General features: G+C 53.2%; 2 protein-coding genes and 1 long non-coding RNA gene across 5 annotated transcripts; 2 read left to right on the forward strand and 1 right to left on the reverse strand.

Moving 5' to 3' along the window:
* Positions 1-303: 303 nt before the first annotated feature.
* TADA2B (transcriptional adaptor 2B) lies at positions 304-14670 on the reverse strand. Its single transcript, XM_005554419.5, has 2 exons — positions 14145-14670; positions 304-4204 (listed from the first exon to the last, which is right to left on the reverse strand). The coding sequence occupies exons 1-2, from the start codon at positions 14667-14669 to the stop codon at positions 3212-3214; spliced, it is 1518 nt and encodes a 505-aa protein (XP_005554476.2). The 5' UTR covers position 14670; the 3' UTR covers positions 304-3211.
* On the forward strand, positions 5545-9406 carry LOC102142219 (uncharacterized). Of its 3 annotated transcripts, XR_012434644.1 has the most exons (4): positions 5545-5858; positions 6023-6248; positions 6846-7135; positions 7961-8089. It is a non-coding gene; the product is annotated as an uncharacterized lncRNA (long non-coding RNA). The 3 variants fall into 3 exon arrangements; XR_010586729.2 differs by lacking the exon at positions 7961-8089 and having other exon boundaries at positions 6846-7624; XR_012434645.1 differs by lacking the exons at positions 5545-5858; positions 6023-6248 and adding an exon at positions 8885-9406 and having other exon boundaries at positions 6700-7135; positions 7961-8061.
* A 312-nt stretch (positions 14671-14982) lies between the features above and the next one.
* Positions 14983-17150, forward strand: CFAP184 (cilia and flagella associated protein 184). The gene has a single exon (XM_045392084.2). It carries the CDS (start codon positions 15047-15049, stop codon positions 16724-16726), a length of 1680 nt encoding a protein of 559 aa, XP_045248019.2. The 5' UTR covers positions 14983-15046; the 3' UTR covers positions 16727-17150.
* Positions 17151-23195: the final 6045 nt, after the last annotated feature.

Raw genomic sequence — 23195 nt, forward strand, 5'->3', positions numbered from 1 at the left:
GCTACTTGGGAGGCTGAGGCAAGAAGAATCGCTTGAATCCAGGAGGCAGAGGTTGCAGTGAGCCAAGATTGTGCCATTGAACTCCAGCCTGAACAAGCACGACACTCCCTCTCAAAAAAAGAAAAAAGACAAAGCAACTTTAATCTTCTGGAGGAAAAACTGGTTTGATACAAAGTACCAAACTTTGAAGTATGTCATGTGACAATCTGTATCTGTTTGAACTGTGGCTCACCCCTAGCTCTGTGTGGCTCAGAGAAGACATCTGACTTCAGAACCAGAGGTAAGAAGCAAGCGGTGACACTCTTTTGTTCTCAATGTGTTTAATATGGAAAAAGGTCATCAAAACGGTAGGCAGGGTTGCTGTTTTTAATACATTCTTGGGATGTTGGCCATTCAGACAGCATTATTTAAAATAGATGAGTTATCCAACTTTTTTGACTCAAAGATAGTTTGCTTAAAATTTTTTTTTTTTTTTTTTTTTTTTGAGACGGAGTCTCGCTCTGTCACCAGGCTGGAGTGTAAGTGGTGCGATCTCAGCTCACTGCAACCTCTGCCTCCTGGGTTCAAGCAATTCTCCTACCTCAGCCTCCCAAGTAGCTTGGACTACAGGCGTGCACCACCACACCCAGCTAATTTTTGTATTTTTAGTAGAGACAGGATTTCACCATGTTGGCCAGGATGGTCTTGATCTCTTCACCTTGTGATCAGCTCGCCTCGGCCTCCCAAAGTGCTGGGATTACAGGTGTGAGCCACCGTGCCTGGCCTAGATTTTAACAAGGCCTAATTCCATGAGATTATGCTGGCTAATTTATCATGAGAATTAAATATAAAAATGTGGAGGCTCTGAGCTGCCAACAGAGGTAAGGACTACCATGATGGGAATAGTCGATGGGCTAAGGGGCAGCCAATCACAACATTACCATTCCCTTGTGACAAAGGGTTATTACTTTAACATAAATTAATTATACATTCATTATGGTGTTTTAAAACAGTCAAGCCTAAATAAATTCTTCATACCATCAAAAAGATATACATACTGAAAACCTGCTTAAGCACAAAGTTTTTCATTTGACAGCTCTTGGCCTGGACCATACACATTAACAGGGATCTGCTGCTTCTTCAAGCTTAATATAAGTCTGGCAATCATTTTATATAAAAATAAGATTAAATTTAAAACCTCACCAAACTAGGATCCTGGCATTGTAGAAAATCAGGGAGACACCAGAATAGCTAAAACCCATGGTTCCCAAGCAAGCTTCCATCCAGTCACCTGGAGGGCTTGTGAAAACCGCTTGCTGCACCCCGCCGTACACCACTTTGATGCAGGAGGCCAGGTGGGGCCTGTGCATCTGCATTCTAACAGATTCCTAGGGGATGCTGCTGCTGGGCCAGGAACCCCACTTTGAGGACCACTGGGGCTAAGACAACCGTAAAAACTTAGCACCATCTCCATCACTGTTCAGTGGTAGCATCAGCTTTCTGTCATCCACATTTATTCTGCAGGGGACAGTGTGGAGGTGGCCCTCATGAAACCACTGCTCAGTACTTTGTTGTCAAGAGAAGTTCTGGGCTTAGCTAAAAGAGCACTTCTCTGTCAGCATGCAGTATAGTTTACAACTAAAGCCATATACAATATATTTGAAATGTTTTATTTAATGCTGAAAATGTTACCCTAAGGGACAGAAGGCTGTGTAAAAAGAAAGGAAAAGGCACAGTAATTAAGTCATCCTTAGAAATGATGAGGTTTTCTTTCTTTCAAATAACTTCACTTTAATGTAACTTCAAGCCCAAACATTCTGGGAGGTAAACAGTCTCTTGGTACCTATGGGGCCCGAGAGGCAAGTCAACCTCCTTGAAGAATGGAGCGCTGGAGTCTGAGCACTCCACAGACTCTTTTTAAAGCAGGGTCTTGGACCGGAGAACCCTGAGCAGCTGGAAGACAAAAGACTTCCTCAAGTTTCCGGAGGAAGGTACCGTGGACATCCTTGAAAGAGGGCCCCAGAGAAAAACTTGTAGGCAGGGCTGTGAAGAAGCCATTTCTGAGTCTGATTCAAGACAGTGAACAGGGAGCAGCTTGAGGCTCAGGGACACCACCCCGGCTCCCTCGTGCTCAGCCAGAACCACCGCCAACCAACCGGTCAGACGGCTCTCGCCTGGCTAGTCTGAGGCCTCAGCTGGCACGGGCCTGGCGACACTCTTAAAGATGCCTAGCCAGGCGGGCATGCTCACATTTTCAGTGGAAAGGTACTTGCAACTGAAGAAAATCCTGAGGAAGCTGACGCCAGAATTCAGAACTCTCAGCCTTGAATTTTATACGATGGGTTCTTCCAAGTGAAATGCACTGCACATCTAACAGCAGCACCCAGCAGGCCCAGGAAAAGGGTTGAGAGGGCCTGGCGGTCCACACGTGTCCTACGTCCCTCCCACTAACGTGCTTTCCCATTCGTGGGGACGTGGGCACTATGGGAGCCTGCCCAAGGGGCACGGCTCTACCCAAAGTGAACCAGCAGGCTCTGGCCATATTCGAATGAGGCGCAGGGTCAGCTGTGGGGTTTGGGAACTGCAGGCTGAAACTGCTGCCGCGGGTGAAATGGAAGGTCATCTGGTTGCTGTGTTCAACAGATTCCTCTTCAGTTCCCAACAAAATGCCAGCCTATTGTCCTCTGGCCTGATTTTCCTCATCTGCTCCAAGGCGGAGGAGTCTGGGCCCAAGCTGCCCCCATGTAAAGTGCCGCGTGCCTGGGGCTGCGCTGGGGTCAGCTGTGGGCAGCGTGGGATCAGAAAAGGGGAGCCTGCAGGCAGCCCCGCCTGAGAAGAGCTTGCATCACCAGGAAATAGCTGGTGGCTTGTCGGTCCAGCAGGAAAACACTGCTCCTGTCACCCACAATAGCTTTTGTACCAAAGGGAAGAACACTCAAAAGGAAATTATCCAATCTCACAATAAGCTCCGAACTGAACAGGTAAAGGCAGAGCATCATCTCAGTGTACGACTTGCAGAACTAAGTTAAAATAGACACGTTTGCCTCCCCCATGATCCAATATAAGATTGTTACTATTGCTGCTTTCAGAGGACCATGAAAAGAATTTGTCTTAAAAAAAGGAACTCCATTTGTTTAAAAAAGAGCAACAATGGGGAAGCGGCTCCCCTCCACCAAGTCTTTTGGCTGGCGCGCCGTCTGAGCATCACTCTGGCTTTCAAAGCGTCTCAGCTTCAAGACGCGTCCCTGGAGATCCAGCCGCTTTCTGTGAGGAAATTCAAAATCCTTTTCTTTAGGACTTTGTCCAGGTAGCTAGGAAGGCGGCTTTTCGAGGGGATTCCTTGCCGCTTCTGGAGGTGGTCTTTAATTATAATAGTCTTCACAGTCACGTAGCGGGCCGGACTCAAGTTTAAAGAGCTGCAGAGCACCTTCTCGCGATCCGACAGGAGCTCGAAGCCCGGAAGGTTCTCAATGGCGGCGAACTCGCCGTCTTTGCCGTCCTCCTTTCCCCGTTTGGAGCCCGCTAGGTTTTTGTTCTCCTTCCTCTTCTCCCGTTTATGCCGCGCTGCCTCGTACTCTGCCGACTCTTCCATCTTGGTGATCCCGTTTCGCCGGTACCGCTGCAGTTCTCGGATCTTGGCCCGGAGCATTTTTTCTTTGTGCATGTTTTCAAAAAGGTCATCAAACTCCTTGCATGACATGAACTGGTACAGCGGCCTCAGCTTCAGGCGCAGCTCCTTCTCCTCCTTGGTGATCTTGCGCTTCAGCGCCTTTTCCTTCTCCTTCTTGTCCTTCCCCAGGAAGGCTGGCACTAGATTGTAGTCACGGGCGATGTTCTTCCGCCGCTGTCTCTCTTTCAGCTTCCGCACGTACATGTCCACGTGGGCGCGCTTCAGCTCGATCTCCACGTCGTCGTCGTCATAGTTAACAGAGAGCCCGCTAATGAGCGTCTCGGCATCCTGGTCATATTCGATCTCGTAGTCGTCCCGCAGCGGCATGTAGCCCAGCTGCTGCTGCTCGGCCACGGAGATGTCCAGTGGCGGCAGCGGGGTGGTGAGGCTGGGTGAGAGGGGGCCTCCGCTGGGACAGGTGTGGTCTGTCACACGGTTGGGGATGGTGTCAGGGATGCAGGCCTTCCCCAGGTTCCCGTGGATGTACATGCTCACGTAATGCTCCATCACCTCTTGGGGAGTCCGGGAAGCACCGACGTGTGCAGCCATATCTTCCTACGATGACAAAGGGCAGAGGTTACTCCCAGCGTCAGGGTGTCAGATTTAGGTTCTGCACAGATTCTCTTCACGTTTTTACAAAGGTTGACCTAGAGTACTTCCTACAGCACCGTTACCCACCCTCCCCAAAGGCATTTGGTCACACACACTCTCATGAGCTGGGCTCAGGGGAGAGATGACAATGTTGGAAGCAACACACGTTGTTTCTATACATGAAGAAGTGAAGACCCAGAGAGGCACAAGCTGGCACAAGGTCCTGGGGTGAGCTGGTGGCAGAGCTGAGGCCAGAACCCCTGGCTGAGGTCTGGACTTTGTTCTCATTCCCCACCTGGGACCAGAGGAGCACACCTGGTGCTGCCATTTTGTACCGCAGTAAACCCTGGACTCAGGGGCTGTGGATCTGAATGTCCCAGGACACAGCTGGGCAGGCCAGGGAATGCTGAACTCGCCTCATTCAGACTAGAAAACGGGCTTGTCTCAGGGTGTGAGGCCAGGCCAAGTCCATGGCACTGCAGGAGGGGACCCAGTTCTACCATGTTGCCGCCTCCTGGAATAGAAAGGGCCAGGACACTTCTGTGACACTTGTCCTGGCCGCACACCCATCCTGGCCTTCATGCCCGGGGGGCTGGCATGGCCCTTTCCTAGGCAGTGACTGTGGATGATGGGCCTGTGGCTCCTCAAGGGAGCAGGCCTTCATTTCTAGCACCTTCCACGGTTAGCAGCTGGCTGGGAGTCTGCCACCAGCTGAAAGCATTCATCATTCCTACAAGAGGGTAACCCATAAATATAAGGTTTAATGGGAGGAAACTGTGTAACTCCCTCAATCTTTTCCTTCTGCCGAGAGGCCTCTTCCTCAAAGTCAACCGCTAAAGCCACTTCAGAAAGTAACTGCCCAAAATGCGCACTCATTCCCTGGCCACCGCCTCTCAGCCACCCAGCCCCCACCTGCCTCTGCCCGCCTGGGTGTGGAACCAGCGCTGTAGCGCTGCCTGCAGCACAGTCAGAGGCCCAGCTGGAACCGGAGGGACCCGCGCCCCACCAGACTGATGACTATGAGCTGGAGTCAGGGAGAGAAGTGCTCTGGGCTCCAGGAACGGACCCCACAGCTGGGGCTTCCTCTGGCACACGTGCCTGGAGACCTCCCCCTGCCACCTTGGGGCCAGGAATGCCCAGGACTGTGACTACAGAAGGCAATGCCAAAACTCAACTGTGGGGCCTCTTTGAGACTCATAAAGTAAAACTATTCGAGCTAAATGTTGCTTGTGCTCTGAGGGCACTGACTGCTTCTTTTAGAAAAATCACTGTTTGCAGCAAATCTGTTCATTTTCTTTCCCCAGGAGGCATGTGGCCTAAAACAAAACACAAAACCAGGTCACAACTATCTCCAGCACCTGCTGCCACTCTGTGGGACCCAGGCTGGTCACTGCCCATCTCTGAGCTCCAGGTGTGTCACTGCCAAAAGAGGGGACATGTGCAGCCCCACGCACCTCACATGGGTGAGAAAAGGCTTCGGGGCCAGAGTGGGCCCCACGTGGCGAGCGCGAGTCCCCTCTCATGGAGCAGCCGGGGCAGAGGCCACTGGGAGCTCGTGCTCTTCCCCCACAACCTTGGGGCCAGGGAGCCCCAGGATCCGCAGTGGCCTCTGAAACAGGTAACTACCAGTCGTGTCCACCTAATGGAAAAACAGTCCCTAACACCTGCCCTTTAGGAAGGAAAGGGTCCTGTTGGGTGGAAACCCTGGGTGAACATCCTGGGGTGCCTGTAGGGTGGGAATTTCCATCCCAACGCCTCACGTCTGTGCTTCCACCCCCCCAGGCAGGCAGCAGGGGCAGAGCCGACCTTGGCCTGTGCAGCTTCTCCAGCCCTCGGCACCAGCTCCTGTCCGAGGCTGCGGAGGGGCTGCTGCATACACAGCCAAGTCAAGACGCCAGTTTCCAGGAGGCTCCGATGGCTGCTGCACCAGGTTCCCAGGCACATGAGGCTGGGTGTCCCCTTGCCCCAGAGGCTCTGTGGTGCCGGGCTGCTTACCCAAGGTCACAAGGTGAGCCAGTGGGGCCCCCTGGCATTGGCCCTGGTCTCTCCAGCCAGTGAGACCAGCAGGAAGAGGCCTGCAGACTTCTCACTTGCAGAGATGTTTGTAAAATATCTTACTTACTTGGCAAATTTTCAAGTTAGCAACACTAGGTCAGCCTCCAAAATCCTTCAGAAATCTGGAAGTCTGGGAGCATGAACCCATCAGCGTCAGCCGGACTCCTGAGTGTGCCCCGCAGGGTCTACAGCTGTCCCTGGCTCCTGCCTCCCACCTCTCAGGAGCTTCCCAGCACCCAGCCAGACATTGCAGGCCTGGCAGCGCCCACCCTGCTGGAGGTGCCCTTTGCTCCTCATGCCCAGACTCAGGGCCGGGGCCCACCTGGTAGGGCGGCGAGGAGGCAGGTGCGGCCACAGCGTGTGCTCCATCTCAGCAGCTTTCCCCAGCACTGGATGTTGTCAGCTTCCCTCCCACAACTTCCCTTTATCCCTCAAGACCAGGCCGCCAGGTCCAGGAAGGCTTCAGTGACCCCCAGGGCCAGGCTCAACTGTTCCATCGCTTGCGATCCCTCTCAGCTTGTTTCCTGACCTGCCATCCCTCCTTTTGCAGGTTTTACCAATACAATTCAAAACAACAACAGATAACTACATCTACGCCCATCATCCCACTCAGTCCTGCGTTTCCCACAGAGGAGAAGTGTTGTTACTGCCCTATGGTTTTCAGATAAGGAAAGTAAACCTGAGGGTGAGCCCCCGCCAAGGGGACGAGGCCAGTGAACGCTGAGCCACTTCAACACCAGGCAAGGTGGCTGGGAGCATACACCCGTCACCACGCGCCCCCCACCATCCCGAAATGCAGCGCACACCACAAAGGGCTCCTAGCCGCTTCCTGATGTTGTGGTAAGAGGCAGAGCAAAGCCGGACCACTGGGCTTCTGCTCTTCTTTCTGGAACAAGCATGCTGGAGAGGTGCCACAGCTCAGGCTGACCCTGCCCCCGTGATGTGCAGTGAAGCTCAGGCCTTTGCACCCAGCGTCATGCCCGAGGCTGCCAGCCCTGCAGGCTCTGGAGCATCTCCTGTCCCAGGCGATGCTGCGAAGCCCTGTGGCCCTGCTGTCCCTCGGTGGCCCCACTGCTGTCCTTTCCTCACCCCCATCTGGTCTGTGAAGGACGAGGCAGAGGACAGCTCATCCCGGCCCCAGGCTGGGCTTCCCCCGGTGGTTTGGGGCCAGGCGTCATCTCCAAAGGGAGGCGCAGCTCCAGCTCCTTTTGCTCCAAATGAAGAAGCTCAAAAAGCCAGGAAGGCTCAGTTCCCCAGGGAGCTGGGTGTAAGGGAGCGGGTCCCACCAGGGAAGGGCATTCTGTGGGCAGAGCTCTTAAGGAGCAGCTGGGTACACTGGTGGCCCCTGCAGGGCCAGGAGGAAATGGAATCCGTGGGACAGGGGACTGAACCATGTCCTAAAGGACAGGAGGGAACAGAGCACGGTAAGAAACACACCGGCCACAGGCCGCAGGTGGCAGCGCAGGAGGGCTCCAAGCCAAGCCCATGCATGCATTTCCCATTTGCACAAGTCAGAGAGCCCTGACACGTCACCTGCCTGGCCATTCCACAGAAGCGTGCAGACATGGGAGGGCCCTACCTGCCACCCAGGCCATCAGCCCCTCTTAGGAGCGCCATGCCCCACGGGCTCCAGGCTGACTAGGCTGTCCTCATCACCTTCCACAGCAAAGTCACTCCAGCACCTCCAGTCTCAGCTCAGCCTCAGACACTGGGCCGACGACTAGGGCCACCTGCAGCTGGCGGCAGGACAGAGCGGCCGGGCAAAGGTAGGCGTGGATGCCAACAGCTCTTGGGGCTGGCACACCAACTCAGTCACAGCCATGTGGTGGCCCCTGGCTCCTCCCTCTTCTAGCCTTGTCTATCACATTTAGAGAGATGACTTGAGGACACCGGGTCCCCCTGTCTCTTCCCCTTCCCTCCTCCCTGCTCCAGCAGCTCAACTCTCAGCACAAGCATCCCTCTGATGCCGGAGGCGGGGGACTCACTGGCTTTGCAGCCTGTGCTTCCAGGTGTCAGAGCTTTCGGAGACCCCACTGTCCCTGGCCACCGCCCCCAGCCTGTTGCAGCGGGAAGCCCTGTGAGCCTCAGTTCTAGGCCTCTCTCAACTCAGAGGCCTCAGTGACTTAGAGTTGTCTTTGGCCCTCAAGGTGACTGACACCTTCAGGTCAGACAAGGCGACCTGTGACAGAGATTTCGAAAGTGGCATTCCTCACTGTGGAAAACAGCAGGGTGGTTCCTCAAAGAGCACACACGAGGCCAGGCGTGGGGGCTTAGCCTAACCCCAGCACTTTGGGGGGCTGAGGCAGGAGGATCACTTGAGCCCAGAAGTTCATGACCAGCCTGAAAAACATGGCAAGACCCTGTCTCTACAAATAATTTAAAAATTAGGCGGGTGTGGTGATACATGACTGTAGTCCCAGCTACTTGAGAGGCTGAGGTAGGAGGATCGCTTGAGCCCAGGAGATGGAGGCTACAGTGAGCCATGATTGTGCCACTGCACTCCAGCCTGGGTGATAGAGCGAAACCCTAAAAAAAAAAAAAAAATTACACACAGAACCTAATCTAGCAATTCCACTTTTATTTACCCAGAAGAACTGAGAGCAGGATCTTGAAGAGATCCCTGAACACCATGTTCATAGCAGCCTTATTCACATTCGCCAAGAGGTGGAGGCAACCGAATGTCCATCACAGATACGTAGATAAACACAATATGCCACAGAGATGACAATGGCTTGTTCAGCCATGAGAGCAAGGCCGTGCCAATACATGCCACAACACAGATGATCCTTGAGGACATGATGCAAAGTGAAATATGCCAGTCGGAAAAGGACAAATCCTGCAGGATCCACTTATGTGAGGTCCCTAGTGCCACAGGCGGGAAGTAGAATGGGGGTGCCAGGGGCTGGGGAAGGGGGAGGGGGAGTGAGTGTTGAATGGGGACAGAGTTTGAGTCTGGCAAGATGAGAAAGTTCTGGAGGTGGCTGGTGGTGATGGCTGCACAACACTGTGAGTGGACTTAATGCTTCCAGACCTGAACACTTAAAAAGGGTTAAAATGGTAAATTTTATGTTACACATATTGTACCACAATAAAAATCAATATATTTTTAAATAATTTTGAAGTTTTATAAAGTGACATGTCTTACCACTCTACCCCAGTGGTTCTTAAAGTGAGGTCCCACAGTGGCCGCATCAGCAGCACGAGGTTGTTAGAAATGCAGATTCTAAGCCCCACCCCTGACTCAGCAGCTTGGGAGGTGGGGGTGACTCATGTGAGCCAGGCCTCCTGGGTGTCCTGCTGCGGGCTGGAGTTGGAGACCCCCTCTGCGCGCCCTGCCCCTCCCAGCCACTCTCCCATCCCGGCTCTCCCTCCCGCTCCCGCCATCCTTAATGGCGATCCCTGGAACCCCAGCAGGACGCTCAGGCTGGGGCTGACGCACAGTGGAGCCTTCTGCCCTGTAGGAGAAGGTAAGGTCCCCCTTCCCATGGTTCCCAACCCCACCTCACAGCTCCCTGGGGTTCTTTTCATCCATCCAAATTTCTAGACCTCGGCCTCAGAGGTGACAATCCCGCAGATCTAGGGGGATCCCTGGGAATCCTAGTGGATCCTGCAGCACGGCTGGTGAACAATGAAACGGATGGTTCTAGGCATGCAGTCAGAAGCCTTGGGTTGAAATTCCATGTTCCCACATCACCCACAGTTGTTTCCTCGTTTGTAAAAGCGGGGAGCACCTGTCTTGGGGATTAGGGGACGGGGAGATGGTGAGGGGTGCGTGTCAAAGCACCTGCTCAGGGCCTGGCACTGGCAAGCAGCCACTGGGTGATCACAGAGCCTGAGCCGGCTTCAAACCCCAGTAACGCTCTCGCACTCGGCACCCAGGGCTTTTCACCAGCTTCCTCCATCACCCCAAGCTGGCTTTTGCCTGGCCCTGAATACACCAGACTCTTAAAACACAAAACCCTTCCTTCAACCACACTCTCCTCTAACTGCACAGCCATCTTATGTCCTTCCCTCCGCAGGACATCCTGAGGCCCACTTGCCCACACAGCACCTGCCAGGTGAGGCAGCCGTCTTCCTCCTAGCCTGTTCTCACCACAGGGGCTGGTCTGTACCAGGCCCCGAGGCAGTGCTAACTGAATGAATGAGTGAGAGAATGAATGCACGCACAAGGCAGTGATCATCCATGTGTCTGGCCTTCTCCCGCCTCCTGGGTGTCCATCATCATCTCAAAGGGTGCAGCTCTACTCAGGACACCCCACCTGGCTCCAGGAAGGAGCCTGAGTGTTGACGTGTGTGCACGAGGCCTTCCATGGTTCACAGAGAACTTCACACACTCATCTGATTCAAAACCACAAGGGCCAGCTTGAACCCCACTTCGCCACCAAAGCCCTCCTGACCACCACCTGCAGAGGTGCACTGGCCCTCCTCAAGCTCCTCAGTGTCAGTCCAATTTCTTTGGCAACCAATCAACAGCTTCGGCTCCTCTGCCATAGCTGCAACTTGCCCTCAGCTGTCACCTGTGTTTGTGTCTGTGTTCCTGTGCTCCAGCAGGACCTGCATCCTCTAACTCTTGGAATCCTGCACAGAACCATCTAGAGACGCCAAACCCCGCTGATCTGACTCTGGGTCACTGCTTGCCAACTCTTTCCCATTGTCGCCAAGGTCCTTTAACCTGTTCTCTCTGCGCCTCACTATGAAACACACACGGCAGCACACAGGTTGTCCCTAAGCCCCCAGCTGTCACTGTAAACCCTGCTCAGCTACATCCTGTCCCCTTCAGGCCCCATCCCCCAGCCCTGGTACAAAGTGTGACCACAAAGCTGCCTGGTTTGGCCACAACCCACCCTCTCCCATGAATCCCACATGCAGTAGTACAACCCCCAGGCCAGGTGTCACCAATTGACATCTGAAAGTAGAACTCAACAAGTCTCAACTTTCTTTACATCACTGTCCCCAGCCCCCACACCATCTCCTTCCACACTCACAGTGGCGGCCTAGGAGCCCAGGCCCTGCCCCCACACTAATCTCCAGTGAATCAGGTCAAGCCCTTCCACTCCATCCACTCCTGCGGTGGCACCGACGGCCTCCCAGCCTGTGACCCACATTGCCTAATGCTCTCACCCATGGGTTAGGGCCCAGGCTTTGGAATCACACAGGCCAGCATTCATTCGTGGCTCTATCACATGAATGCCATGGAATCCCTGACAAGGCGCTTAGTTTCTTAGAGCTGCTGTTCTTCAACTGTAAGAATAAGAACCCAACCCCCAGGGCTGCTAGGAAGATCCCACAAGACACGTATGGGAAGAGCCTGGCCTAGAGCGGACAGAGGCAGTGGGACACGCCAGCTCTGTGCACATAGCTGGATACATGCTCAGAAGAGACCGCCCATCTCAGAGCTGCAGAACAGCCTCAGAGGAAGAAAAATAAAGTCCCAGGGGTTAGCACAACGAGGCTCTGCCAGGGAGATGGCAGCATGACTGAATACTGGTACCTCACCACTCCGGGGGAGGGGGCGGGGGTCACGGGCCAGCGCACCCCCTGCGCCCTGGCTGCAATGCAGGCTCTCAGGCCTCGCCGTGGCCTGGCGCTGGTGCCGTGGGAGAACGCCCTGACCGCAGCCTGGCCAGGCCCCCTGTGCACCAAGCCCAAGCCCAAGCCCCATGCCCTTCCTCTCCTGGCTCTGTCTCCTCTAACAGCTGAGTCAGAATCTGCATTTTCACCAGCTCCCCAGGTGGTCTGTGTGCACATTAGTTCGGAAAGTATTGTTTTAGAAGACAGGCCTCTCCACTTCTAGCCTGGTTTCTTCCAAAACCAAATAAATGTTTTTGTTCCCCAGGTATTGTGTTCTGTGTATGTTCCACAGTGCCGCAGGGAAGGCAGTGCAGACAGTGTAGTTAAGAGTACAGGCTCTGAAGTCAAACTGGTCCATCCAAAGCCAACTGCCAAGGGCTGTCGGGAAAATGTCCTGAGATACGCGAAGATATGCCAGCAAGGCTCTGCGCCTCCTTAGCTGCTAACATAGAGATAATTGCTGGGATGGTGAAGGGAAGAGCCCTTTGAGGCACTGATATGTAAGTGGAAAGATCGATCCTGGGCCATGATTTTGGGGGAGAGCACTCTAGGTAGAAGAAATATAAAATGATCAAGGGAGGTAACAGATGAGATCTCATTGCTCAACACTTCTAAGGCAGCCTTAACTGAAGTAAAAGCCACTGAGGCCAGTGTGAGGCGCTCTGTGCTTCCAAAGCTCGCTCTGGTTATGGTGTGTGGAATGGGGGAATAGGGTGCAGGGGGAATAACGAACAAGGAGGCTCCCAAAGTGGTCAAGGCAAGAAGTAAACATCAGCCGGGACTACGGCTGTAAGAAGTAGTTTGTTCTGGATGTACTGTGAGGAGACAGCTGATAAACTGGATCAGGAACTTAGTGGAACAAGGAACTAAGGAGTAAGTCAAGAGGACACTAAGAGGCAGATAGGACAGGGAGGTGGCTGGACATGGATGGCTGTTGCTAGGGAGGAGCTCTGGGCCCAGGACCAAGTCAGTACCACACTTTAAGCTCCCTGAATGGAGGGATAAAAGCTTCTCTTTCCTTCAGAGTCCTCCGCCACTGTAGAATCTGCACGGAACACAAGCTCAGTGCATATCCACAAACAGCATGGAAGGACAAGATGGGCCAGAGTTTCTGAAAAATGGCGATCCCAATGCTGGTGGCCATTAGGTAAGGATTTGTAAAGGACCATCTTCTCTAAGGAGCTGGGAGGAGAATCAAGATTCCAGGGCTTCAGAATGGGTATATGAGGCGGTCCTGAGACTCTTTCAGGAAAGGAAAGCAAAAGGCAATCAAAGCAGCCCAGGCAGGACTGCTGGAGACGTGGCAGCAGATGGACGCTGTTCCGAGAAGCAGGCACCTGGTGTAGCAGGGGAAGACTCTGCAAAGCTAAGGGCGCTGGGGTGTCTCACTCCCCTCCTTCTCAGGGTGCCTGGGGATGGCCACATGCCTTTGGTGGTTATGAGTGGGAATACGGCTAGAGATTTTCTCCTTTCTAACACGGATGCAAGCTTCCAGAATGAAAGGAGAGCTGAGAAACCGCCCAGAGAGAACAACCATGTTCCTCTCTCAAGGACAGAACCTAGCACACGATGTTGCTAGCGTAAGTGGATCCAGTCCAGCTCTCACCGCTCCCCACACAGAGCTGTCTCTACAAAAACCTCAAACGTAAAGAGAGCAAAACCCAAGCCCCAGGCCTCCCAGGCCAGGCCTCTTTGTTCATTCTTTACTGACCACTCGCACAATGTCGTGGGTTGTGGAGACCCAAGCATTAACCAGGCACGCTACCCACAAAGAATCTGTGCACTGGCACACCACACAGGGCACATGCATACAATGACAGAAAGCAAACGGGGCCGCCCCAGAGACCCCGAGACAAGCCGCAGGGCGCCCACCGTTCTCCCTCCCTGGTGCTCCCACCGCTTTCTGTCGAGTCTGTGGGCCTGCCTGACTCCACGAACTCAGGTAAGGCACCGCGTCTCGCCCAACGTCTGCACTCCGCAAACGCCTGTGAAGGTGTCCCTGAAGGTGAGGGAAATGGCTCTGCTGTCAGAAACCAGCGTTCAAAGCCCCACTTGGCCCCGTCTCGGCTTTGTGACCTTGGGCGCGTCACAGCCTCTCTGAGCATAGGTTCCGACAGGTGCCCGACTATAAACCGGCAGCGTCGCCCTCCCCACCTCCGGGGCCTTCCGGGGTGCCGAGCGGAGCGAGCAGGTCCAGTGCTGCCTGCGCGCCCGATACAGGAGAGGCGCGGGCCTTCCTGTGCCCTAGCCGGGACCCGGCCCCTGTCGCGCTGCTCACCCAGTTTCCGAAGCCGAACTGCTCGATGGCGTCCAGCAGCAGCTGCTCCTCGCGACTGGTCCAGCCGCCCTCGGCCTCGGGCCCCCAGAGCGTGAAGCGCCCGCCGTCCACCAGCTGGTAGCCGTGGTAGCGGCGGTGGTGGCCGATCTCGGCGCCGGCCGAAAAGCACTCGGGGCACAGCTCGATGTCCTGGCACTCGGTGCAGCGGAAGCGCAGCGGGCTCACCTCGGCCAGGCAGTACACGCAGTACTTCTTCCCCAGCTCCGCCATCTTCCCCTGCTCGCCGCCCGCCGCCCGGCCCGCCGCAGCCGCCGCGCCCCCGGCCGTCAGCGCCCCGCCACCCGCGGGACCCGCCGCCGCCGCCGCGCACAAGCAACCGCCGCCCGTCGCCGCGGCTGCCGCCACCGCGGCCCCAGCCCAGCAGCCGCCGGAGCCAGCCAGCCGGGCCGCGTCCCGCCTCAGTACGCAGGCGCCGTCCGGCCCGGCCCGGCAGCCGCCACCGCGGCCGCTGTCGCCCCGCCGCATCGCGCAGGCGCCCCGCGGGCGCCACCTTGCGGACGCCCGGCCCACCGCTCTGCGCCTGCGCGCACCCCGCGCCGGCCGCCGCCGCCTTTCCCAGAGCCTCCTGAACGCCCCGCCCCAGGCCCAGCGGTGGGAAATGGGCAGGCAGAAAGCCCGGCGGGGACGCCACGCCCCTCGCGGCGAGAGCCCACGGCCGCTTCCAATCAATCTCGCCTATCGCCAGCTCGCGGCCTCCCATTGGCTTGCTCTCCGGGGAGAAGAGGCTGGACGACGGCCTGTCGCCTGGCCAATCGCCGGGCCCAGCGCGCGCGCCCTCGGTTGCCCCGGGAAACCTAACAGCATGCTGCCGGGGTCCGCTGCGCTGGCAGAGCCGGGCGGAGATGGAGGGCGGGTCTGAGCACACTAAGGACCCCGGCGGGGAAGGCGGAGACGGGGAAAGCCTGGCCGCGCGGCCGTCCAAGATCAAGGCCAGCTCCGGCCCTCCGACCCCTCCCGAACCCGGGGAGCTGGAGTCGGAGCCAGAGGAGGAGGAGGAGGAGGAGGAGGAGGAAGAGGAGGCTTCGCAGGGAGGCACAGCCGCGGACGAGCAGGCCAAGGCCCCGAAAGAGCTAACGGCAGCCGAGGCTGCGGGCGAGGAGGGGCCTGGAGAGCCGGGGAGGCCGGCCAAGCCCCAGCCCGAACCCGAAGAGCCGGCCGAGGCCGGGGCTGAGGAGCCCGTCCAGCCGAAGTCCGGAGCCGGGCCCGAGGAACTAGATGCGGAGGCGAGGGCGGAGGAGCTGGAGCAGGCGGCGGAGGGCAAGGAAGTCCGGTCCCAGGCCTCTCTGCCGCTGACCAGGATCGGCGAGGAAGAGGCTGCTGCAGCCCCGGAGGCCGAGACAGAGCGGGTGGAGGGGGAGGAGGAGGACGAGGAGGAGACACGGAGAGACAGCGCGGAGAGCGAGGGGAGGGCTGGGGAAGGACGCCCGGCCAAAAGCCAGGAAGAGGGGAAGCCCCTCGGTGGAAGGGACGAGTTTGAGGACCTGGAGTGGTCCGAGGAGGTCCAGAAGCTACAGGAGCAGCAGCTGCGCAGCGACCTCCTGGACCAGTACCGTTCCCTGCTGATGGAGCGGAACCGCTCCCAGCGCTACAACCTGTACCTGCAGCACAAGATCTTCGAGGCGCTGCGCAAAAAGAAGGGCCTGGAGGCGGCGGAGGTGCCTGACCGGGGCGCACAAGCAGAGGCCCCCGAGAAAGAGCAAGCGTACCTGCGCCATCTGGGCATGCTGGAGGACCTGAAGAAGCAGCAGGCAGACGACCTGCAGTGGTACCACCAGGAGCTGGGCCAGTTGAAGCAGCAGTGCCAGGAGAAGCTCTCAAGAGTGGAGAAGGAGTGGCGGCGCTTCCAGGCACTCAAGAAGCAGGTGGTGATGCAGGCCATGGGCAGCTGTCGGATGAGGGGCGGGCGCCAGGCTGCTCTGCGAGAGGTGGAGCAGATCCTGGCGTTGGAGGATAAAAAGGAGAAGGAGATGAGCGCCGTGCGGCTGGAGAACGTGCAGCTGAAGCAGAGCCTGGTGCATTTTGAAACCAGGATGAGGACCCAGGAGGACCTGACCCAGGGTCTGCTTCTTATTGACTTTGAACAGCTGAAGATTGAGAACCAGACCTTCAATGAGAAAATTGAGGAACGAAATGAGGAACTTTTAAAACTTCGCAACAAGGTGACCAACAGTGTGCAAGTAATAACCCACATGAAGGAAAAGCTGCACTTCATGGACACGGAGAACGCGTGCAAAAAGACACAGCTGGCAGAAATCGAGGCCCAGGTCGCCCAAGGAAGAGACATCCTGACCAAGACGAAGCAAGCCCGAGAGGGGCTGCGGACAGACAACATCAGGCTGAATCAGAAGTGCGGGCTTCTAGGCAACGACTCACTTCTTCGGGACTTGGAAGAAAAAGTGGACAAGACCCAACTGCTCCACCAGCGCCTGGAATCCCTGAAGCGCCACCACGCTGGGCTCACTTTGTCCTGCAGAGGCGTGAGGCAAAAGATCAGGGAGGCCAAAGCCTTTCTCCCCTCTTGACCAGATCGATGAGAAGAGTCTGCAAAACACTTCATCCTCAGGACATGCTGTCCTGCTTTATTTACCTTTGTTGCTATTCTTAAAAAGGCCTGTGTCCTTTGGGACGGGACTATATTTTGTATTTATCTCAAAACGTTTTAGCTTCCAAATCAGTGCTGAGCCCAAAACTGGGTTAGGAGTTTTATTTGGGATTGAGCAAAAATAGGTCCAGAAAAGCAAACAAAGCGTGATTTAATGTAACTGACTTCTCATGAAAAACTGTGGAAAGTCTCAAGTCTGAGCAATTCCATAATTTCAATGACTTAATACTAAGGAGTCCATTTCCTCTTTCGTATGTAGGAGGGTTTAAAAGTTCAGTGAATGGGCAAGGTACACAAAAACCCTGTGCATTAAGCTAATTATTAAATTATTTGGATGTATTAAACTGTGTAGTCCCGAGACATTATTTCAGTTAGAAGCTCACTAATCCCCTTAGATTAATTGTAAATTGTTTTATATGTGACTAGCACGAGCTTAGGGGGCAATACATATATCTAGGAAACAGGAGAAATAAACAGGAGAGAAGTTGGTGTTTCCTCATCGTCCTTTTTTCAATGAAAGGGAGTTCAGTTTACTCACTGTTGATGTTTGTTTCTGCTTCAATGACAGCCTTCAATTATTATTATTATTATTTTCCTTGAGACAGGGTCTCTGTTGCCCAGGCTGGAGTGCAGTGATAGGATCTCGGCTCACTGCAACCTCCGCCTCCCAGGTTCAAGCGATTCTCCCACCTTAACCTCCCAAGTAGAAGGGATTACAGGCATGGGCCACACACCCAGCTCATTTTTGTATTTTTAGTAGAGATGAGGTTTCACCATGTTGGCCGGGCTGGTCTCGAACTCCTGGCCTCAAGTGATACACCCGCCTCGGCCTCCCAAAGTGCTGGTATTACAGGCATGAGCCACCGTGCCCAGCCTGACAGTCTTCAATTCGAATGAAACATGTTCTTGGATCCTCTGAAGAAATGCATTAATCTGCACCAAAAAATGAAATTTTGTTTTCCAGTGAAAACAAAATGACAATTGTATTGCATACTTTGCAAGGTGTAAAATATATGACACAGTGGCCGCTGGCATCACAGGAGACAGAACCTTCTGTATCAGCTGGTATTTCAGATCTCGACAACAGGACCCTTGCTATACACAAGTTCACTGAGTATCAAATAGTAAAATGCCTCTTATTCCTTGTGTTAAAAATACCTGATAGGTCTATTTCCTTAATGCAATATCAGTGATTATCTTGGAGCTAGGGGCTTGTTTTCATTTTTTCTTAATCCTAGATTGAATTTTGAGATGTGCAGATTTGGGGTTAAACATATTCTCCCACTCCTAAACTTAAGTGAATCATAAAAAAATGCAACACGATTTTTGGTGCTGGATACCTCTGAAGAACAGTGGGAACCCTGGGCAGGGGACTTAGTCGTGAACTTTATCTGGATGCCATGATTTTGAATTTTCTTTTTTTTTTTTTTTTGAGATGGAGTCTGACTCTGTCGCCCAGGCTGGAGTGCAGTGGCGTGATCTCAGCTCACTGCCACCTCCACCTCTCGGGTTCAAGCGATTCTCTTGGCTTAGCCTCCTGAGTAGCTGGGATTACAGGTGCCCGCCACCACACCTGACTAATTTTTTGTATTTTTTAGTAGAAACGGGGTTTCACCATATTGCCAGGCTAGTCGTCTCAAACTCCTGACGTCATGATTCGGCCGCCTCGGCCTCCCAAAGTGCTGGAATTTACAGGCATGAGCCACCGCGCCTTGTCCATGATTTTGTTTTCTAAAGCCTGCTCCCTTGCAAGCCAATGAAGGTTGATTAAAATTCCTTTTCTAACTTTCATGACTCAAATACACTTTTTTATATCAAACCACTCAAAAGTAGTAATGAGTTAAATAAAAAAGCTTTAGGCTGGTTGCCATGGCTCACACCTGTAATTCCAACATGTTGGGAGGTCGAGGCAGGTGGACTACTTGAGCCCAGGAGTTTGAAACCAGCCCGAGAAACATCGCAAAACCCCGTCTCTATAAAAATACAAAAAGATTAGCCAGGTGTTGTGGCACATGCCTGTGGTCCCAGCTCCTCAGGAGGCTGAGGCTGAGGTGGGAGGATCAACTGAGCCGAGGGGGTGGAGGCTGCTGTGAGTAGTGGTCATGCCACTGTACTCCAGACTGGGTAACACAGTGAGACCCTGTCTCCAAAAGCTTTGATTTCTGCTCCCATTGTCACTCACTTACTCACTAACACTTTAGTCTTCCCTCTTGGCTTTTCTTCAAAGCCAAAGCAAATCACTGGCAAACAGAACTTCCTGTGTGCCTCAAACTAAAAGCAGGATAGGCCCACTGGGTTCTTCTGTAGTTGGGGAGGCCTCAAGTGGAACTGGCAATGATGCTCCGAGACCCGACCAAGCATGTGGCTTTTGTGATAATGATGTCCATTATCTCTGGTTTGCTACGGGGAAAATGAGTATTTTCAGCTGGTTTTGACCCACCAGCAATTATCCAGATCCAAGCAAACACTCCCTCACCAGCCTTGAACCCAGTAACAAGCAGATCTCAGAGCACAAAGATACAAAGGAGTTTGCCATTGCTTTAAGCTGCAAAGCAAACCTGTCTGAAGTGACTGCATAGTGAGTTACCAATGTTCTCTCAAATTATAGTACCTTATGCTGGAGATGTTACAATTAATTAGAAGATAATCTTCTGCTAATTATCTCCCACCACAGTTCTTTCCAATTATAGGAGAGTGCTTAATCATGAAATAGCAACACACTGACAAATTATTAATGACTGAAGAATTCTACAGACTCTAACACAGCTTATCCCCAAAGTCTCCTTGAAGAGCTATTAGTGCCTCCACAGAAGCCTGTGTGCAGCCCCAGCTCAGCCTTTGATCTCCTGCTTAGTGATGGTGTACGTAGGTACCTGTTCTCCAGCGAGACAAAGTCCCTGGAAGGCAAAGACTGTTGGTTCATCACCCTCCCTAGTGGCCAGCACAGTACCTGGCATATAAATGGTACTCAGTAAACGTGTTGGATTAATACATTAACATAATGCCCATCTCACTCATTTTCTGAAAATAAGTATTACTTGAATGCCTATCATGTGTCGGGCACTGGTAAGTCTTGTGTTGGATTCAAAAATAATTCTAGGCAAAAAGAGGATCTCACAAGACATAGAACCAATTAGGGAAAGTAGCAGAATGGCAGACTTGTAGTCAAAGTAGGAAGACACTACGGGTAAAGAGAGTTGTTCACGCCAGCAGGGAATGCAGCTGCTCTAAATGCAGCAGCTGGGCTAGAAACCTCTAAGACATGATGATTTTTTAAAAGACTTGTCATCTCCCATCAAAAAGTACAGGACCCAGAAAACACTGGCACTGAATACATTTTGAGTGAGATGTTATATAAAATTAGACCTTTCTTGAAAAAATAGGTATGAATCAAAACTGAGACACTGAGGTCTGTCCCCTTCCGTGTCACCGGAAGCTTTGTTTTTTAGCAGCAGTAGCAAGAGTAAACCAGACACCTAACTCAACAGAGCCCGAGGCATCTGAAAAGAAAACACTTTCATCGGTAAATGAAAATCATTTTTGCCGACTTAACACATTTGAGATTTAAAACTTATCTAAGTAGAGAGATATGCTTTCTTCTTTTATAAGTTCATCTGTAGCCATAATTTAGATTTTGTTCTCCACTGGCATGGGGTGCCTGTCCATAAAATACCAGAGTTAATGCACCTAAATTTGGTGCTTTTCGTGCTTTGAACTTTCAGATAGTCTTAATGTCAGAGTGATGAATCGTACAAATGCTATGAATGGAAAGGGCTGCAGCAGGCCATTTCAGCTGACTGCATGCCTCCTACTTCCACACAATATTCCCTCCAGAGGATTGTCTAGTTTTAAATCACCAATGATTAAATATGTACAAATTAAATTTTACATTGAATTTTTTTTTTTTTTTTGAGACGGAGTCTTACTCTGTCACCCAGGCTGGAGTGCACTGGCGCAATCTCCGCTCACTGCAACCTCTGCCTCCCGGGTTCAAGCAATTCTCCTGCCTCAGTCTCCCAAGCAGCTGGGATTACAGGTACTCACCACCAAGCCTGGCTAATTTTTGTATTTTTAGTTGAGATGGTGTTTCACCATGTCAGCCAGGTTGGTGTCGAACTCCTGACCTCAGGTGATCCGCCCACCTTGGCCTCCCAGAGTGCTGGGATTATAGGCGTGAGCCACTGTGCCCAGCTAAATACGTACATATTTTAATGAATAAAATTACACCCTCCCTAATTTTTAAATTGATGATGTATTCTAACATTTCACCCACAGGACGCCAAGGGTGAATACGAGGATCTATCTAGAAGACACAGCTTGTTCCTAAGACCTTGGAACCAGGCTGGATTCAGTTCTCTTCTGACTGGGACCTGGGACAAAATACTTCAGCTTTCTAAGCCTCAATGTACTCACTTGTAAAATGGGAAAATTTTACTTATAGGAAAAAAAGATCAGAACTTAAAAACAGTATCTTTTCTCTAGGTGGTACAATTAAAAACAACTGTCTTCATGCTTTTCTGAATTTCCAAATTTTATACAATAAACATGTACTTAATTTAGGAGGAAAATCCCAAGAGTATAAGATACTAACGGTTATCATGTGAAAGGCATGAGTCTGCCAACCCATGGCAACGTTTCTGTGCGTGTTTTTTAAAAATATAATTAGTAGTTCAGCTTATTTTTGTTTAATCTTCACAAGCCAGTGGACAGGGCTGGGTACCCTTTTTAACCTTTGGTAACAGAAAAGAAAAATCAGGCTTAGGGAATTCAAGAAAATTCCCCAAGGTCAGAGTTCCTAAATGGTAATGATTGGCTACAAGATTTATCTCCAGGGCCCTGTCTTAACCTCTGGCCAGACTGCACCTTAAACTTGGGTTTATTTTTGGTTGGAGCAGTTTCTACCAGCAGCTCCAGAGCCGGGCAAGAAGCTGGAGGAACAATGTTTGAGGATAAACTTTGTGAGGTTCCGGAGTCCAGAGTGATGCTTCCAAGTTTACAAGTAACTTATTTTGTTATAATGCTTGGGGAAAAGGCAGTTCCCCTCACTCCACACAGAACCCCAGGCAGCTCAGGCATCCTGGAAAATGGGGCTTTGGCAGTGAGTCCGGGAAAACAGTGCCTTGGCGTGGCCCTGGCCGGTGCAGCCAGAGGCGGCTGGCTGCAGGCGATGCTCACAGGAACCCATGTGGGCAGGCCAGCACTCTGGGCCTGAAAGACCTATCTGGCCACTCTAGTTCATGGCCAGGTTCCTGGGTAGGCAGGCAAGGGCCTGAGTCACATCAGCAAATATTTGAGCACGTTTGTACCACGCAAAGCAGATCCACTGGTTTCCCTGGGAACCCGACAAGCCCCTCCACGTCCTAACATGGGCCCATCTGAGGACTGGCCCTTGGCTCTGAGGCTTCCATCTGCTGGCCGGGCCCTTCCCTTGGCTCCCTGGTGACCCACAGCTGGTCTCAAGGTCCACACTGCCTCTTCACACTGCACTGCTGCAGCGTTCCGTTCTCTTTGTGCCTTCTTGCCTGGCAGGCTCCACATCTCGGGGGTGGTTTTTAAACTATCAGCCCCCTCTCCCCTGGGCTGTAGCACTCAGGAGAGCATCCTGGCCCTTTTCATGTTTGCACATACGAGGCACCTCTGCCACCTCTGGGCCAGACGTCCCCCAGCTCCTGCCACCACAGCCCATGCTTGGCCCATGAGCCCTGTTGACCCCATCCCTTCCTCTGCAGGTGGTGGCTGCACACTGGAGGCGCTCAAATCAGTCAGTCCGGGCCCCACCCCAGACCTTGCACTTGGAGTTGAGGTCAGCCCTACAAGAACAAGGCTCTCAAAGGCCCCTTCCCCTAGATGGTGTTCCTGAAAAGGGCTTGGGAGTCACAAGGCTGGAGTGTGAAACCCAGTTCTGACCGCTGTCCCGGTCTACGCACATCCTTCCCTGCGTCTCATCTTTTTTTTTTTTTCTTGAGACCGAGCATTGCTCTGTTTCCAGGCTGGAGTGCAGTGGCACGATCTCCAACCTCTGCCTCCTGGGTTCAGGCGATTCTCCTGCCTCAGCCTTGCAAGTAGCTGGGATTACAGGCACGCGTCACTACGCCCGGCTAATTTTTTTTTTTTTTGAGATAGAGTCTCGCTCTGTCGCCCAGGCTGGAGTGCAGTGGCCGGGTCTCGGCTCGCTGCAAGCTCCGCCTCCCGGGTTCACGGCATTCTCCTGCCTCAGCCTCCCGAGTAGCTGGGATTACAGGCGCCCACCACCACGCCCGGCTAATTTTTTGTTGTTGTTGTTGTTGTTTTAGTAGAGACAAGGTTTCACCGCGTTAGCCAGGATGGTCTCGATCGCCTGACCTCGTGATCCACCCGCCTCGGCCTCCCAAAGTGCTGGGATTACAGGC

The sequence above is a fragment of the Macaca fascicularis genome, chromosome 5 (genome assembly GCF_037993035.2).
Source record: "Macaca fascicularis isolate 582-1 chromosome 5, T2T-MFA8v1.1".
NCBI classification, from domain to species: domain Eukaryota; kingdom Metazoa; phylum Chordata; class Mammalia; order Primates; family Cercopithecidae; genus Macaca; species Macaca fascicularis.

Excerpts from the sequence above, each read along its gene's own strand:
- TADA2B (XM_005554419.5), bottom strand. The coding sequence starts at position 14,669 with ATGCGGCGGGGCGACAGCGGCCGCGGTGGCGGCTGCCGGGCCGGGCCG. Across the intron at positions 4,205-14,144 it reads AGTTCGGCTTCGGAAACTGG|GAAGATATGGCTGCACACGT; the intron begins GTGAGCAGCGCG and ends TTGTCATCGTAG.
- CFAP184 (XM_045392084.2), top strand. The coding sequence starts at position 15,047 with ATGGAGGGCGGGTCTGAGCACACTAAGGACCCCGGCGGGGAAGGCGGA.